The following is a 19,074-nucleotide window of genomic DNA, read 5'->3' as shown; positions in this document are numbered from 1 at the left end:
TGTCTACTACACCTGTTGTATTCGGTCCATGTGACAAATAAAAATGTACAGTACACAGAGAACCCAGATTTAACACCATAAAACATTTCCTTCACTCTTGGCAATCTAGTCTTAAACCTGTACTGGCTGGCACGCTAGCCCTAGCTTCTAAAGATCAGCTGTTACCATCAGACCCACTTCTTGGTTTGGCAACCGGAACATTTAACAGCTAGATGGGTGGGGGAGATTTATGGAACAATGGGCCCAACCTAAATCGTAAATCACTGTAGCAGACTACGTAATATATCATATAAATAGGAGGTTAAGGTAATTAGTTTGGATATAAATGGTGATTCAGTTCATTACTGTTATTTGAAGTATTTATAATAGTTTACTACAATATAATTACATGCATTACTCTCTGGATACCCTGTGACATCAGCAACCAAATGAAATACAGCAACGATATATTCTATTCTGTCTATTCAATTGTTATTCTATTCTATTCTGCGCTCATGTCAACAGCCAAGGGGGTTTGATGAAACATTCAAAAACAAAGAGGGAAAGTACATGCATGGACAAATACAAATGAATCAATCAAGTTTGTGTCCCAGACACCCAGTGTCCCAGATCTAGCAAGAGAAAGCCCTCGTTCGTCATTTTCTCTTGCTGTGATGCAAATGGCTTTAGGTTGGGAGACAAAAGTCTCATTCATGTCCGGCATTTCGGAGAAAGACGAATAAGAGCAAATTGGATCTCTGATTATTTCCATGAATCAACCATGAATCATAGGCTACACGGCTATGGTTAGCTTAGTTATATTTTGACAGCTTTTATTCAGCTTTTCACAAATTACTCACCCTTTCCCACCACATGTAGTGACTAGCAACCACAATGTAAGACTCTAAATAAACCAAACTACAATAGTTTGTGTCTACGAATGGAGAAAATGACTTACTGTCTCTGTAGAACCCTTGTGTTTCCCAGTTTCCCAGTTTAAGAGTGAGGAAGGCTGAGCAGAGGGCTTGGTGGAGCATAGACTGTGGGCCTAGCCACAAAATTACACCGAACCCCGCCTATAACACTATACTTAACCTAACACATAAAACAGAAAGGCATTACATACTGCTAGCCAGATGACTTTTATATGGATTATGCGTGGGGATTGAATGAAGTACAAGGATGGGAATACTATTCGCTTGAGAATAGATCTAAAGGGAAATCCACTTTCCATAGTAACCACAACAAAGCTAATAGAGTCAGATTTATTAAACGAACAGGTGAAAAGAGGTTACGGACGACAAGACAGCTTGAAGACGTGCGCATGTGTGTCCATGTGTGTGTGTGTGTCTCCTCTACACATTCACCAGGTCATACTGTACCAAGAGAACAAAAACAACCATCCTGCCATCTAAGTCTAACTTTAACTAGACCAAGGGCTTTGGTTTGGCAGTGGCTCTATGGTGGGAATCCCATTTAATACAGGTTTGCATAAGCTCTGCCAATATACTGCCCCTGATTGCTCACCAACCCAACCACCCCTCCTAAAACTGTGGTCAGTTCCAGTTTCCACGTCCTTCGCCTCTCTCTACCTTCTCTACCCAGGGCATAGGAAGCGCAGGCGTCCTTTCTCTCTCTTCCTCTCCCCAACCACACTCTTAGAGAAAAGGTGCTATCTAGAACCTAAAAGGGTTCTTCAGCTGTTCCCATAGGATAACCCTTTGAAGAACACTTTTTGGTTCCAGATAGAACCCTTTTGGTTCCATGTAAATCTCTTTGTGGTTCCATGTAGAACCCTTTCCATAGAAGGTTCTAAATGGCACCAAAAAGGGTCCCACCTGGAACCCAAAAGGGTTCTATCTGGAACAAAAAAGGGTCCTCCTATGGGGACAGCCGAAGAACCCTTTTGGAAACCTTTTTTCTAAGAGTGCAGCAGACAACAGGAAACAGGAAGTGCAGGCCTGGACCAGGCAAACAGAAGTTTTTCTGAGAGAGACAAGGAAAAAGTGGAAAAGTGTCCATTCAGCTGTCATTTCCTCCTCCCTCTCCCCTTCCCTCTCTCTGCTTTGTCTTGTCATGTACAGTAGAACAATTGACATAGAGTTGTTCATTATATCCTGTTTCATACAGTACAGCTCGGGTTACGCAATCCTAGAGGCCTCACTTTGAAATCGCCACTTCGCTAGACTACACACACAGTGAGGTACAGTTGCAGTATACTGCATGGCCAATTTCTCACAGTAAGGGCAAGGACTACCATTGCAAGCCCCACATATTGCCCACACACGTTGTCCGTCTTCGCATCGTGACTCCCGAATGTGTCGACATACAGAAATGACATGGAGCCAGAGGCAATGTTTCATGTGGTTTACTGGATATCAAAAGAATGGGATGTGCTACAGTACATAATTTATATTGTCAAAAAAAATATATACAAAAATAACAATTTGTACATGTTGGTGATGATTAAGATGTGTTCCCTAATAAACATCCCATCTTGTAATAATCTGATCGTTTTATAGTGTTCATAAAGACTGAGGTTGAAGAAGACTTCCTAATTGTTCCAGGCAAATAAAGTTCTCCAAAGTGACTAGACAACATCTGTCGGTGGTTGAGACATTCAGCAACATGTGTTCAGGGCTCCAGTAATAACATCCACTGATTCCTCCTTTCTATTTGATGTAACGTTTATTTAACCAGGCAAGTCACTTAATGACACATTCTTATCTATACTGAACAAAATTAAAAACGCAAAATGCAACAATTTCAAAGATTTTACTGTGTTACAGTTCATTATAGGGAAATCAGTCAATTGAAATAAATAAATTATGCCCTAATCTATGGATTTCATATAATTGGGAATACAGATATGTATTTGTTGGTCACAGATACCTTAAAAGAAAAACCGAGGTCATGGATCAGAAAACCAGTTAGTATCTGGTGTGACAACCATTTGCCTCATGCAGCGCAACACATCTGCTTGCATAGAGTTTATCTGGCTGTTGATTGTGGCCTGTGGAACGCTGTCTTCAATGGCTGTGCGAAATTGCTGGATATTGGCAGAACTGGAACACGCTGTCGTATTCATCCTTCCAGAGCATCCCAAACATGCTCAATGGGTGGCATGTCTGGTGATGCAGGCTATGGGAGAACTGGGACATTTACAGCTTTGTTTCAGAACATTCAATTCTCCAGCAACAGCTATGGTGGACATACCTGCACACCTGTGGGCATGCCAATTGCACACTCCCTCAAAACAAGAGACATCTGCAGCATTGTGTTGTGTAACAAAACTGCACATTTCAGAGTGGACTTATATTGTCCAAAGCACAAGGTGCACCTGTGTAATAATCATGCTGTTTAATCAGCTTCTTGATATGCCACACCTGTCAAGTGGATGGATTATCTTGGCAAAGCAAAAATGCTCACTAACAGGGATGTAAACACATTTGTGCATAACATTTTAGAGAAATAAGCTTTTTGTGTTCATAGACATTTCTGGGACCTTTTATTTCGGCTCACGAAACATGGGACAAACACTTTACATGTTGCGTTTATATTTTTTGGTCAGTATACAATGACGGCCTGAAGAGGCAGAACACTTCATGTGGGGACAGGGGATAAAAAATGGTTCAAGACTATGTAATACAAAACACAGACAGAAGACACTGGCAAAAGTACAAATACAACAGCAAACAAACAGTAGATGTATGTGTGTGGTGTGTGTGATTTAAAACCACATGCTTCCTAACAAGGCAACGCAAACTAGTGACATCGAGTGACAATTCGAAACAACTACATGTCTCAACAACCTGTTCATCTATTTGTCCTTTGAACTCCTCCAGGGACACCAGGTCGGCTTGGAGGGAATTCAAGATCAGGGGGATGAGTAATGAAAGGACCTTTTTCCACACTCTGTTCAAATTTTACCGACTGTTTGCATAAAACAAGACTGAGATGTGAGCTTGTATGAGTTCTCATTTCGAGCCAGAAGAGAGGACAGATAAAATGGCACACACAATGAAATGTAACGCACACACACACACACACACACTCCTTCACCATACACACACTTCCAAGGCCTCTTGTTCAGTGACGGGGCGAGCCTGTGTGAAGTGAACAGAGTACAATGACTTCACTGACGACAGACGTCAGCACAGCACCCTGACTCACACACATACAGACACCACTCTCTTTCCTGCTGGACCCTATCGTCGTCAAACTGAGGAAAACAATGGGCCAAGCCTAAAGCCCAGCTTAATAAAAACCCTTGAGTGTGATTCTCTCAGTGAGCAGTAACCATTGGAAAACAGAGGCCTTTTCACTCAGGTCATCATTCTGTTTTTGATGGCTCAATAAATATTTGAGTAGGAAACAACCCCCTGGAGGCCTGTTTTATGATGCTAAACAACAACTAGCACTGCTGGTTCTGACTAAAGGGACGTCCAAAAGGTTTCCAAATGTTGCTGGGTTTATTGAGTAGCGGTGGCTTCATTTGAAAAGCAAATACTGCTGGATTGCTACCGGCTCTTTAAACACTCATCTCACCTGAACAAGAGAGACGCGGTGTTGTAATATTTTCTGTGTCTAAGCAGATGTGTCCCCCTGGGTCAAATGACCACTTCACCCCTGACAAAGACTTGTGTCTCACCCCCCCCCCCCCCCCCCCCCCCCTCACTCTGCTCTCATAGGATAAGCGTTTCCAGCTGTTTTCACCAACAGAGTGTTGAGATTGGTGGAGGGACAGAATCTTTCTCTATCTCACTTTCTCTCTCTCACACACAAGCACATATTTCTCTCATTCACACACACACACACAGTGAGACAGTCTGGGGATTACTCCCTCCAGTTTCTTCTCACAGTGACTAGCTAGTGGTGATCCCAGGGGCATGGTTACAACGGAAACTAGGCCAGAGAGAGGCCCATGAGACTGCACAGCCCCAAAACACAACTGAACACAACACTGGCCTGGGAATCACCAGCAACAACTAACAACGTGCAATACATGTAGTACGTCTAATGGTTGAGTAGGTCTATGTGGATCTGATGGCTGTTGGTGCATGATGTTCCTTGCAGGTTGGGTATAATATATGGTCTGTAAGCTACAACATCCCAAAAGCCTGCATGTGTGGAAATCTTAAAGAGATATTGATGTATAAGCAAACTACAGGGAAATTCTGAAAATATAATATACTTGCCTGAGTGCATGATTATTTCAACAGCAACATGGAGTGTTTGAGTTGACAACATCGAGTATGATCATATTTAATGAGATTGATAATAACTTGTTTGTTAGCTATGTGTCGAGTCCCACGAGTCTGGAGTGTAATGAGATATTGATTCGTATGCCTGCTGTAGGCAAAGTTCAAAAATATCACTTTCCCAAGAGTACAGTAAGCTGCCTTGAGGGACCCATAGGTAGACTACAGTAGCTCTGTGTTCAATTGTACAACACAGAGGATGACTACTGAATTCATGAGTTCATGATAAACATGTAAGGGTAGTCTATCCAATCATTCACTTTGGCTATTGCCTGCATGATTCTAGACAGGAGGTACTGTACTAAACAGTGAATTTGTCTCATGAAATGTGTTTTAGCTTGAATTGGCAATAAACTATGCCAGGTCTTGTGATTTATAATATAATAATATAATATATGCCATTTGGCAGATGCTTTTATCCAAAGCGACTTACAGTCATGTGTGCATACATTTTACGAATGGGTGGCCCCGGGAATCAAACCCACAACTGCCATGCTCTACCAACTGAACAACTTAAGTCATAAGTAGTATGTCATACCACCATTTATGACAAAGGTTGTTATCATTCTCATGACATAGTCTCTACAGATGTGGCATTCTAAGAAACTCCCGAGATATACCAAACTAGTCTATATTAGTTCCAGTTGAATAAAGCATCACAGTTCGGGTTCTCATGTTATTGAAAAAGATACGCCACAGTCGTAACCTGTCATTACTCAAAGTGTCTGTATTGTCACTAGTTATAACCCTTCTTTATATTCATCGGTTAGGCTATAACACATTCAAATGAATGACAAGAATGACATATATGTTCTAAGAGGCCAGTGCCATACACAGGATATATCATCTACACAATTTGATAAACGGAGATATTGATTGGCAGACTGAATCAATAACTCATGAATCATTGGCTAGTTTAATCAAAACTGTAATGAGCTGCGATGACTGGTATAGGCTATAAGTGGTGAAACCTTTCACCGTGTATTCTATTCATAAATAGATACAGAATATATTAGGTAGTCATTGTAGTTCGGATTTTGAATGGACCCAGGTAGGTAGATAAAGGTTGAGGGGGGTATCCTACTCACGTAATGTTTGGACGGATTGCGCCGCTTCTCCACGTCCACGACTTTTACATCCAACACTGTCCGAAACTGCATCTTGACGTTGGAAATGGCTACAGCGTACACACACAATAAATGCAATATCCCAGTTCCTGTAGTAGGCTATAGCCTCTGCAGTTCAAGAAACGTTGGAGAAGAAGAATTCAATAAGGACATTCATTGATTGGGTTGTCGATTCTAGCTAATGTTCCGGCGCAGGGAATCAAATGTCTTGCCTTGAGTATGCGTAATATACCCAAATGCAGAATATATCATAGTCCCTATCAATTGAAAATATATCTTTATATGGCTAAAACATTCTGCCCGAAATCCGAAAGGCGATATCTTCACGTTGGACAACAAGGCAGGCTGGCAAGCAGTCGCATGCTGAGAAGGAGGTCACCTCAAATAGGAAAGTGGAGCGAGTTCCTTTGTGTTGGACCACAATACCTTCAGCGAGGGGTGCATACCTGTAGGCTATATAGGGTTGGGGTAGACTGAAAAAGCCACCGAATTCACCGCCAAATGCCTCCAGAAGCAAGCAAGGCGCAGAGCAAATCTTTTTTTTTTGGGGGGGGGGGGGGGGGGGGGGGGTTAGTGGGATGGGCTTGCTTGTCGTGCGTCCACCAGTGGGATCAAGCATTTGGGGTAAACTGTGCTAGAAGATTGAAGTCCCATATTCCAACTCATAGTTTATAGAATACTTGCATGTAGTTCTGTGTATCTTGGCATTGTCTATATGTTTGTTAACATTTAGATATGTTGGAAAAGATGCGTAATCATTGTAATAATATTCACGAGCTGTAAACCTTCCTCAAAGTGTTCCCAACAGTGGCTACAATGTAGCTAATGACAAGAAAAATGTGAACGTCACACTGCCCTTGGATCATGTAAGGATACTTTTTTATGAATGTGATTGGTTTCAGCATAACAATTTAACTCTTCATTATCAAAAGCATTTATGGTTAATTAACCATTACAAAGGCTACAAATAGCTATATCAACCTATTTGTTCCTTGGGCCTAGATAGCATAAACGATTCCATATATTGCTTCTTATGCCTCGCAGTTTCGTTGACAGCGGTGGCAACTGAGCCATAAGACGCTATAGGCTGCTCTCATCAATAGCTTGGACGTATGGATACAGATGTTTCAAAGTGGACCAATCAGCGAACGGGCTGCATCGCGGTGCATATTAAACGACGAAATACTGCCCCCGTGTGCAAAATGAGCATATGCTCCAAGTTTAATTCTAAATCCAGGTATTGTACACATAATCTATACAACTTTAGCACATTTTAAAAATAAATATTGCACAAAACTGTACTCCTTAAATATACATTCATACAAATGTACATAGCTCCAGCATGATTGATAGCGACTGACATCTTGAAGACGGCCATGTTAAGTAATAATCAAATTCATTAAGGTCATATTTATTAGGGCACACGTTATACATATTGTAATGAAACAGCAGGGAGCAGGTCTCGAACCCTCAACCTTCGAGCCCGAGGTCCGGCGCGCTATCGAATGTGCCGCAAAAGCATGCTCGTGCGGCAGAGTCGATTTCCGCGCTTATAAACCCAGGGTCGTTACAATATTTTTCCAACGGGAAAACAAAAACATGCGTTTCTTATTGGACAAGGTCGGATAGTACCTCCCCGTTTCACTCCCATTTCAGATAGTTTGTGGAATGTCCCAGAATGTCTAAATCAGCGTCAGAGGATAGTGTAATGACTGTCGCTGGTGCTGATTATGTCACTATTACACTCCAGAGCTTTGAGGACCAGTTCCAAGGCTGCCTTGCTCACGTTGCGACTGTACCTCTGTCTCACACTGGACAGGATGTGCAGGATGTGGCAACCCTTTTCCGCATCTGGCAACGCGAGAGAAATACCATCAATACATATTATAATACACTGGTATAGCACTGGGGGAGCAGTATATTGTAAAGTACTCTAAAAGGAGTAAGAAGAGGGGAAATCCCCTTACATTTCTCTCGTCTGCAATCTTCCCGAAGAATGTCTCTGATTGCCATGAGAAGATCCTTGTCCCGTTCCGTTACCTAAAGGGGTGAAATACGGTAGAATCAATACTTGTGTCATTCCAATATAACCTTCAGTCACCACAATAATACAATGAAAGATCAGTCTCAAAATCATTCATTCTTCTATGCTGAGCACATTGCTTGTGTCCCACATCCCATGAGCCTCAGCGTCAATGTGTTTGATGAGCTTCACATAGATATCACAGAGGATCTCAGTGCTATATTGATGTGCTGCTGCTGCTTACATGGTAAACTTCATCCTGACATTTGACCTTGCGGAACACCAAGCCTTCGTCCTGCAGAATCTGAAGGCTCTTCTGGAGTAGCTCCCTGAGCTGTTTGAAAGATGTTGGTGGACCCGATGATGGACCAGCCTCAGGCTCCTAGCATCAAATCAGATTTAAAAAAAAATACGATTCCACTTTAAAATGAACAACTTAAAAGCTTAATGGTGCCTTCATAAACCCTTTATAATGCCTACATAGATGTTTCACAAATGATCTAGGCTATATTCATATATAGTGGGGAGAACAAGTATTTGATAACCTGCAAAATCGGCAGTGTTTCCTACTTACAGTACAAAGCATGTAGAGGCCTGTCATTTTTATCATAGGTACACTTCAACTGTGAGAGACGGAATCTAAAACAAAAATCCAGAAAATCACATTGTATGATTTTTAAGTAATTAATTAGCATTTTATTGCATGACATAAGTATTTGATCACATACCAACCAGTAAGAATTCAGGCTCTCACAGGCCTGTTAGTTTCTTTAAGAAGCCCTCCTGTTCTCCACTCATTACCTGTATTAACTGCACCTGTTTGAACTCGTTACCTATATAAAAAGACACCTGTCCACACACTCAAACAGACTCCAACCTCTCCACAATGGCCAAGACCAGAGAGGGTGTAAGGACATCAGGGATAGAATTGTAGACCTGCACAAGGCTGGGATGGGCTACAGGACAATAGGCAAGCAGCTTGGTGAGAAGGCAACAACTGTTGGTGCAATTTATTAGAAAATGGAAGAAGTTCAAGATGACGGTCAATCACCCTCAGTCTGGGGCTCCATGCAAAATCTCACCTCGTGGGGCATCAATGACCATGTGAAAGGTGAGGGATCTATCCAGAACTACATGGCAGGACCTGGTCAATGACCTGAAGAGAGCTGGGACCACAGTCTCAAAGAACCATTAGTAACACACTACGCCGTCATGGATTAAAATCCTGCAGCGCATGTCCAGGCCCGTCTGAAGTTTGCCAATGGCCATCTGGATGATCCAGAGGAGGAATGGGAGAAGGTCATGTGGTCTGATGAGACAAAAAGAGCTTTGTGGTCTAAACTCCACTCGCCGTGTTTGGAGGACCCCAACAACACCATCCCAACCGTGAAGCATGGAAGTGGAAACATCATTCTTTGGGGATGCTTTTCTGCAAAGGGGACAGGACGACTGCACCATATTGAGGGGAGGATGGATGGGGCCATGTATCGCGAGACCTTGGCCAACAACCTCCTTCCCTCAGTAAGAGCATTGAAGATGGGTTGTGGCTGGGTCTTCCAGCATGACAACGACCCGAAACACACAGCCAGGGCAACTAAGGAGTGGCTCCGTAAGAAGCATCTCAAAGTCCTGGAGTGGCCTAGCCAGTCTCCAGACCTGAACCCAATAGAACATCTTTGGAGGGAGCTGAAAGTCCGTATTGCCCAGCAACAGCCCCAAAACCTGAAGGATCTGGAGAAGGTATGTATGGAGGAGTGGGCCAAAATCCCTGCTGTAGTGTGTGCAAACCTGGTCAAGAACTACAGGAAACGTATGATCTCTAATTGCAAACAAATGTTTCTATACCAAATATTAAGTTCTGCTTTTCTGATGTATCAAATACTTATATCATGCAATAAAATGCAAATGAATTACTTAATCATACAATGTGATTTTCTGGATTTTTGTTTTAGATTCCGTCTCTCACAGTTGAAGTGTACCTATGATAAAAAAATACAGACCTCTACATGCTTTGTAAGTAGGAAAACATGCTAAATCAGCAGTGTATCAAATACTTGTTCTTCCCACTGTATGTGTACTTGTTCTGCTGCTGTCTTCTGAGGTTGTCTGGAGACCAGAGGCTGTAGAAGGTCCTGGACATCATAGGGTCTGAACCTGGTGACTTCTTTCTCTTTCAGGAAGTCCTTCAGGATATGAGTGGCTCTGCCAAGCAGGTATGAAGCAGAACCACTGCAGGAATACCAAATAAGCCATAAAGATATTCACAAAAACGTCACTAAATCAAAGTTTGAAGCTATATCATGCATACTAGCCGAAATGATGCTGCTACTCACTGACCGGCAATTGAATACAGCTAAAGAGATTATTAGACCTACCCTTGAATGTTAGGGTTCTGTGCACTGCTGTCCAGATGGAATGGTTTATCATAGCACTGTCTGTAGAGCTGAGGAACCTCCATCATCCAGGATATCTGGACCGCCATCACTGGGTCTGACACTTTATCTACAACCAACATATTGGGGGGCCATTAGAGATTGTATGGACAACAATATGTCAGGTTTCATAAACTGTGTATAGTTGCAAAATGCAGAAGTGTGTGTCCACATGCGCATGACCGTGCATGCCTGCGTCTGTGTGACCATGCTCATGCGTCGCCTCTCCACTCACAGTAAGTAGAGGCCATTATCTCTCGCTGTTGTCTGGAGGTCTTGACGGGCCCTCGCACCCTGAGCAGTTCTCCTATCTCCAGGTGGGAGCTGCTATGTTGGGCTTGCCATAGTTTCTTCAGCTCGTTGGCTGGGTTGAAGTCTTCACGAGCGCTGCTACCGAAGGACCTTGCCCCTGCTGAAGATATTACAGCCAACCGTGAACATGAACAGGGCTGACACACAGCTATAATGAGAATATCTGCACTTACGTGTAGCAGGGTCACCTTGCTCCCTCCACGGTTCATCTTTCCAGCAAAGGCTGTTTATAACACCAGTACCATCATCAACTGTGAAGCAATGATAACAGCAACCATATTGGACTCAATGTTTGCATGTGGATAATAGTTTGATGTGAAGAGACAAAGTAGGAATATTTCAAAATGTATCAACTGAGCTTCATCATTACCACCGTAACAGAAGAAGTCTTCTCGCTCTCGTTTGTACACCACAGTCCCGAGCACATCAACTTTGAATATCGGGTGAGAGTTGTAGAAGTATATCCCTAGGTTAGGGGAAATTAAATGTGTTATCTAGTAATGTTGAATAAACATGGCATTCACGTTGTCAAAACTGAAGGTAAAAGCACCTGCCACTTGACAGGACTCTCTCATCTGTAGGATGTCTTTGACATAGAGCCTGGTGAAAGCGTTGAACATGGGGTCCAGTCCCCACAGCATTGAAGGTGGTTCCACCCAGACACTATCCTCCTCTGGATCCTTCGCTTCAGGCTGCATACCATCATAGGCGACTCACTACACGCGATCAAAGACAATCAAAAGTAGCAAGCTAACCTACTTACTTACGAACGATTACTCATCTCTCCCTCGCTTAGTTAGTTTGTTTTGCTTCGTTTTCCCGGGAAATGGTTTGATATTTGAGCAAATATTTGCACTGCTTCCGCAGAAGTCTGAGTTTCCGGTCACGTGAATTTCCCACACGTAAATATATAGATGTAAAAAAAAAATGAAAATAGAACAGATTAAATAACATATTTTACTCGTGAAGGACAATTATTAATATATGTAAATGTGGTAAAGATAACAATGTTGAAAAGTTTGCGGCTGCACGAGCGAGTGCACGTCTCGCATGGGTATCTGGGACATGTCGTTTTAAGCAATATAATGAGAGAAGAAAGAAACCCATCACTGTATCAGACTGTATTATCTCTCATATTGATGCAATTATCAGAATTGAACATTTTCAATATTAGGGTAAATGTGCAATCTTTTTTAATGAGGCTATATGGCTTTTCTTTCTCGTTAAATTTGACTTAGGATTTACAAAATGTTGCAGGGCTGAACAATAGGCCTGGACTATGAATGCATTGAATAGGCCTCTACAAAATGTCGTACTCCTTAAAATATTATTTAAACGTTTTCTTTAATTTATGAATAATGTCTAACACATAATGCTAGCCTCCAGTGCTGAGGGTGGAAGCAACGTCCTCTAGGAGCTCTCTCCTCCAACATCGATCAAGCGTGAAGAAGTGAAAGAACTACAGTTGCGGGCTCATGAACGCGCATTTGACACCAAATCCTCTAGATTACTGGACCCCGTGCTTCGCCTAGGGAAAGAAGATTGTCTTATCATACCAACGGTGTTTTTATTCGATATACATAAATTCAAGTGACTTTGGGGGATCGAATATAACATTTATTGGAATATAATTATTTTGAAGGGTCGATTCTCTACCTTCTCTGTTTGCTCTTTGGTTGAGGAAAGAGCCCTGCCGTTTGCGTTGTCAGGCCAGTGTTGGTTGTTCTGAGTTAAGGAACAGCAGCAACTTCCCGTGCTTACTTTGCACTGTGAAAGTCTATTCTTTGGACGGAAATACAATGCCAGGAGACATCAAAGTGAATATTGTTGGTGTAAGAATCAACAATAGCCCATGATGTCGTTGGAACTTCATTTTGTTATGGGATAACTGTGATATCGTTGCCATAATAACGGTTTGACCATCCAATTATTTCAGTCTAACAGTATTTGAAATCATTCTGAATTGTTATAATACTGTAACCTATTGAATATGCCACCCCGGAGTCTGCTTGACTCAGAAGAACACACCAAGGGACCTAAGTAAACACAACAGTTCAAGTCCTATGCAGTAGAACGCACTGATGATCTTCGTGTTGCTGGATATTCATTCCTTTGTCCACTATCTATCTGAAGAAGGCTGGCTTGAAAATGGCATCCTTTTTCAATTTCCGTAAAATCTTTAAATTGGGTGCTGAGAAGAAGAAGAAACAGTATGAGCATGTCCACAGAGACGAGAACCCAGAGGAGATATGGGAGATCATTGGAGAACTGGGGGATGGAGCCTTTGGGAAAGTCTATAAGGTAGGATAGGTCCTTTTGAGTCATTGTAGACCTCTTCTGATTTGTTGTAGCAATGATGATGACATTGTAAACACGTTACACTTACAGTTTAACACCATCTTTCAAGAGTCGTGTCATGTGTGTGTTCGTCTCCGACCACTCTGCTGTAACCAATTGGAGTAACAAATCTTACATCGTGTTCCTTGGAATTCTTCCCTTCGGCTACGACTGGAAATGTTACTTCTTACTCTTATGATTAGGACGAAGCTCAACATTGGATTAATGACTGCCATTCTTTTCATTTTGGTCAGCATTGCCAACTACACTGTCTCCAGTCCCCACACACACATACACGTATGCACGCGCACACACACACAGCTATTTCTTCCCAAACTCTGATTGTTAGGCCATTCACAGCAGCCCTAAACCGTGTTAGATGAGTCGCAATACATTGTGGCATTCTTTTCACCGACCTCGATGCATGGGCAGAGCAAAAAGCATTGTTTACATGAGTGACATTGAATGTGATCACCCGTGAGTGGAGGGCCAAGACCAGTAGCAGGGTGCTTTGTCGACGCTTTTCCAATTAGCTTGTTTGTTCTTCTGCAGCCACCAGCCTATTTTTGGGCATGGTGTAACGGTATAATAATAGCCATCTGGATCCCTACCATGATTGTGCTCTGTTTTCAATTTATTTCTGATCTATTATGGTTTCCAAATCTAACTATTACTTGTCGTAGAGAATCCCAAATGCCTTAGTCAGTTTAGTAACAGATGCCATGTGAAGTTGACGACTACTACAACCAAACCGTTGGCTGCTCCATGAACAAAGCACAGCAACATTTACTCTACATTTACTAAGAATAGTAAATAATGGACCATCCTGGCACTACTAGAGCTACAACAGGCCAAATCCAATATGCTGCAATCTCATGATGAGTCACCCTATTTGAACCGGCCTCCAAACTCCCCATCCATTCATAGTGAAAGAGAAGTGTGTGTGTGTGTGTGCTGAATATGGATCCATCCTGTGAATGTGATCATGTGTAATGTGATAATACGGGGATAATGTATTCAAATCATTTCGATGGCAGACGTGACCTGAGGAACACAACCAAGGTTAAGAGGAAGTGCCATATCCCATATCACTGCTGTCCGCATCCAGCACATCCTGCTATGAGACACGACCAAAACAAACGGCAGACAGTTCCACTTCAAATGGAATTGGGACTTGTGCTGTGATGGTCGTCATCGAAGATGTGAAAAATACATTTGAGAAAAAGTGTCAGTTTGCTGCTTTGAGTTTTTTTTGCGAACGTCATGTGAAATCTGATCTCAACTCTTCTCTTGACTCCTATGATGAGAGCAACAACGGGACCCATTCTATTCTATCATTTCCACAAAGCCCCCCCCCCCCCCAAAAAAAAATAACTCGCTCACTCTAACCTTGGTACGTCTTCCACGGGCGTCAACAGAACTCAAGTCTATTCCATTGTCAGAATCCACCATAATAACCCTCTCACTTCTGCCTGTGTGTCTCTTAGGCCCAGAACAAGCAAACAGGCATTCTGGCTGCAGCTAAAGTGATCGACACCAAGACGGAGGAGGAGCTGGAGGACTATATGGTAGAGATCGATATCCTGGCCTCCTGCGACCATCACAACATAGTGAAGCTGCTGGACGCCTTCTACTACGACAGCAAGCTATGGGTGAGTAGGGAGTGGCGTTCTCAGCGGAGGTTGGGCTTTGTTAGCGGTGCTGCTGTGATTGTGCAATTACTAACATCAATACACTAACTCTTGAAGGTCTATTCACCGGAACATTGGTTGTGAGACGGAATGTTTTATGGAGAATCAGCTAAGATCAGCAGTGTACTGCAGTGTCGTCCTTCGCTGGGGCCTCTTAACTAGGCTATTATGAGTTGTGAAGACTGACCTGTGTCGCGGCTGTCAGTACAATGGAATGTTCATCCTCCTCTCACACCTACGCTACCTCAGTTATTGTCTTCCCAGGTCAAAGTTCAAACGAGCACATACACTAGCAGCATTTATTGTAGGTTATTGCCATATTTGCCTTTTTCGTCGTCACGATATCACTGAGTGATGTTGTGTCTTTCTGTCACCTCCCAAAATAACTAGTCCATCCATATAACCCTCTCTTTGTGTACACATTGTTCTAGTCCTCACCTTGGGGGATGGTGGCCACTTCCTGTGAATTTTGATTGGATTTGGAGATCTAGTTTCAGATGACTTTTCCCGGGGCACACCTGTGTCCGTAGATAAGGATGACATAATTGCATTGGGAAAGTGGTCATGCATAAATTAGGACATTTGTACGAATCATATCTAACTAGCTAGTAATAAGGGACCATCTGTTTTGTTTTGGTCTTCTTGGCATAGGACACCTAAAATGAACCAAGCTATATATGAATATAATACAAAAGAATACCTATAAAACAAAGGCATTTCCACCTTTTATTCAGGAAAAGTGGATTCAACAAATAATACGTAATATAACATCTAAATCCACAAGGTCAGTTCTTTAAGGTGCTACCTGATACCCTAGCCTCCCAAGAGCTCCAAAGCAGAACGAGACAAAAGCTCCAGCGCTTTTTTCAAGCTCATCAAAAGCTGTGATGATTACCTGCAGTATTTGGTGACACTGCAGCTCTGTTGAGTGCTCAGCCCTTTCCTCTCCATTGTCTGCTGAACAATGGCTTCTAGACCAATGGAGGTTGTGTATTGATTATTATCTAGGCTTTTTTATTTAGCCTTTATTTAACAAGGCAAGTCAATTAAGAACAAATGCTTATTTACAGTGACGGCCCGGTAACAGTGGGTTAACTGCCTTGTTCAGGTGCAGAATGTCAAATTTTTACCTTGTCCGCTCAGGGGATTCGATCTAACAACCTTTCGGTTGCTGGCCCAACGCTCTAACCACTAGGCTACCTGCCACTTACATGGTAGCTGGTGTGTGACTAGAGAGAGCAAGAGATGAGCACAGGAGCTCTTGCTGTAGATGAAAGACTTGACGTTCTAAAAGGCTGTGTCGAGGTCAAGTCTGGAGAGTGATTTATTTAGTCTTCCTCATTTGATATGGCTCTAATAACAATGTGGTAAAACCACATTATGTTTTTTCAGGGGTTAGATTAGGGACAGTAGCCATTTTATGTTTCCTCAATTTCACTTGGGTTTCCACAATGTGTGACTGAAGCTAACCCTTTTACCATGCACATACCCACTTTGCAAGTTATTGGATAGACGGGCAGCTAAAGGTCCCGAAGCTTCTGCACATGTACAGGATTCTCTACTTTGCCCACAGTCTCTGCTCTACTCGTAGAGAACAGGCCACTCTGGCGAACGGTGCTCGTTTAATAAAGTTAGATCAAAGCTGAATTAATGTCTGCGAGATCACTTAATGATGGTATTCTACGTAACTGAACGACATGTGCTTTGATTGAAACCAAACACGTGTAGGCTACAGTTGAACACCATCTGCTCTAAAATGTGCTCACTGTACATCATTCAAAAGAACGCTGTAGGCTACCTCGGAACACTGTAGGCTACCTCGGAACAACACTGTAGGCTACCTCGGAACAACACTGTAGGCTACATCGGAACACTAGGCTACCTCGGAACAACACTGTAGGCTACCTCGGAACAACACTGTAGGCTACCTCGGAACACTGTAGGCTACCTCGGAACAACACTGTAGGCTACCTCGGAACAACACTGTAGGCTACCTCGAAACAACACTGTAGGCTACCTCGGAACAACACTGTAGGCTACATCGAAATAACTCAAGAAGATCTACAGTGCCTTCGGAAGTATTCAGACCCTTCGACTTTTTCCACATTTTGTTATGTTACAGCCTTATTCTAAAATGGATTAAATAGTCCCCCCCCCCCTCCATCAATCTACACACAATACCCCATCATGACAAATAAAACACTTTTTTTTTTAAATAAACTGAAATATCACATTCAGACCCTTTACTCAGTACTTTGTTGAAGCACCTTTGGCAGTGATTATAACCTTCAGCCTTCTTGGGTATGAGGCTACAAGCTTGGCACACCTGTATTTGGGGAGTTTTTCCCTTTCTTCTCTGCAGATCCTCTCAAGCTCTGTCAGGTTGGATGGGGAGCGTTGCTGCACAGCTATTTTCAGGTGTCTCCAGAGATGTTCAATCAGGTTCAAGTTCGGGCTCTGGCTGGGCCACTCAAGGACATTCAGAGACTTGTCGCGAAGCCACTCCTGCATTGTCTTGACTGTGTCCATTGTCCTGATTTGAAGGTGAACCTTCGTCCCAGTCTGAGCTCTCTGGAGACAATTTTCATCAAGGATCTCCTGTGCTTTGCTCCGTTCAGCTTTGCCTCGATCCTGACTAGTCTCCCAGTCCCTGCTGCTGAAAAACATACATCATGCTGCCACTACCATGCTTCACCGAAGGGATGGTTCCAGGTTTCTTCCAGACGTGACGCTTGGCATTCAGGCCAAATAGTTCAATCTTGGTTTCATCAGACCAGAGAATCTCTTTTCTCATGGTCTGAGAGTCTTTAGGTGCCTTTTGGCAAACTCCAAGCTGGCTGTCAGGTGCCTTTAACTGAGGAGTGGCTTCTGTCTGGGCCACTCTACCATAAAGGCCTGATTGGTGAAGTGCTGCAGAGGTGGCTGTTCTTCTGGAAGGTTCTCCCATCTCCACAGAGGAACTCTAGACCTCTGTCAGAGTGACCATCGGGTTCTTGGTCACCTCCCTGACCAAGGCCCTTCTCCCCCAATTGCTCAATTTGGCCGGGCGGCCAGCTCTAGGGAGTCTTGGTGGTTCCAAATTTCTCCCATTTAAGACTGATAGAGGCCACTGTGTTCTTGGGACCTTCAATGCTGCATAAATGTTTTGGTAACCTTCCCCATATCTGTGACTCGACACAATCCTGTTTCGGAGAACTACGGACAATTCCTTCGACCTCATGGCTTGGTTTTTGCTCTGACATACACTGTCAACTGTGGGACCTTATATAGACAGGTGTGTGCCTTTCCAAATCATGTCCAATCAATTGGATTTACCACAGGTGGACTCCAATCAAGTTGTAGAAACATCTCAAGGATGATCAATGGAAACAGAATGCAACTGAACTCAATTTCGAGTCTCATAGCAAAGGGGTTTGAATAGTTATGTAAATAGTGTTTGTTTTTTTATGAATTTTCAAAAAATTCTACAAACCCGTTTTCGCTTTGTCATTCTGGGGTATTGTGTGTAGATTGCTGAGAAATAGATATTTAATCCATTTTAGAATAAGGCTGTAACGTAACAAAATGTGAAAAAGTCAAGGGGTCTGAATACTTTCCGAAGGCACAGTAAATGCATATCCCCATGAAACTGAATGAGATCAAATGGTTGGTATGCAAATGCTTCATGGACTTTTCACTGGTAAAACTAAAATAATTATCATTAACGATTTTACAGTGAGAAATGATGAATGGAGGGTGACCACAACATTATTTGCGTAAAGGTAAAGAAACATGCGCAGTACGTGATTCAGATCTTCAGCTCTGGGGAAAAGGGACGGATGGGGCTGTTACCTACGGATCCGCAGACTCAGCCATTCTAATTTCCTGTCCTAACCACAATGTACTTGAACTTAGACTGTTATGCCTAATCAC

The 19,074-nt window shown here is 42.7% G+C and overlaps 3 protein-coding genes across 8 annotated transcripts in view; 1 reads left to right on the top strand and 2 right to left on the bottom strand.

Moving 5' to 3' along the window:
* The window catches only part of LOC139370315 (SH3 and PX domain-containing protein 2A-like), a 126,703-nt gene extending 119,829 nt beyond the window's left edge, over positions 1-6,874 (bottom strand). For 3 of the 4 annotated variants that reach the window (XM_071109714.1, XM_071109717.1, XM_071109718.1), the window contains exon 1: positions 6,329-6,856. In XM_071109714.1, coding sequence (XP_070965815.1) covers positions 6,329-6,400 — 72 coding nt within the window. In that variant the 5' untranslated portion in view covers positions 6,401-6,856. Of the gene's footprint in view, positions 1-6,328 lie in introns of all 4 variants that reach the window. The other variant, XM_071109715.1, reaches the window with a different exon arrangement.
* Positions 6,875-7,561: 687 nt separating this feature from the next.
* LOC139369594 (CST complex subunit STN1-like) lies at positions 7,562-12,023 on the bottom strand. 3 transcript variants are annotated; one of them, XM_071108847.1, is made up of 9 exons: positions 11,685-12,023; positions 11,505-11,600; positions 11,308-11,385; positions 11,058-11,234; positions 10,766-10,892; positions 10,445-10,619; positions 8,635-8,772; positions 8,335-8,407; positions 7,562-8,218 (listed from the first exon to the last, which is right to left on the bottom strand). In XM_071108847.1, the coding sequence occupies exons 1-9, from the start codon at positions 11,830-11,832 to the stop codon at positions 8,061-8,063; spliced, it is 1,170 nt and encodes a 389-aa protein (XP_070964948.1). In that variant the 5' UTR covers positions 11,833-12,023; the 3' UTR covers positions 7,562-8,060. The 3 variants fall into 3 exon arrangements, with proteins under 3 accessions (XP_070964948.1, XP_070964950.1, XP_070964949.1); XM_071108849.1 differs by having other exon boundaries at positions 10,469-10,619; XM_071108848.1 differs by having other exon boundaries at positions 11,058-11,231; positions 11,685-12,007.
* A 583-nt stretch (positions 12,024-12,606) lies between these two features.
* The window catches only part of LOC139370318 (STE20-like serine/threonine-protein kinase), a 34,158-nt gene continuing 27,690 nt past the window's right edge, over positions 12,607-19,074 (top strand). The window contains exons 1-2 of the mRNA XM_071109722.1: positions 12,607-13,435; positions 14,959-15,123. Coding sequence (XP_070965823.1) covers positions 13,283-13,435; positions 14,959-15,123 — 318 coding nt within the window. The 5' untranslated portion in view covers positions 12,607-13,282. The remainder of the gene's footprint in view (positions 13,436-14,958; positions 15,124-19,074) is intronic.

Source organism: Oncorhynchus clarkii, chromosome 17 (genome assembly GCF_045791955.1).
Source record: "Oncorhynchus clarkii lewisi isolate Uvic-CL-2024 chromosome 17, UVic_Ocla_1.0, whole genome shotgun sequence".
Lineage (NCBI taxonomy): Eukaryota > Metazoa > Chordata > Actinopteri > Salmoniformes > Salmonidae > Oncorhynchus > Oncorhynchus clarkii.
The sequence above is the reverse complement of the archived record's forward strand: the minus strand, read 5'-3'. Positions and strand labels throughout refer to the sequence as shown.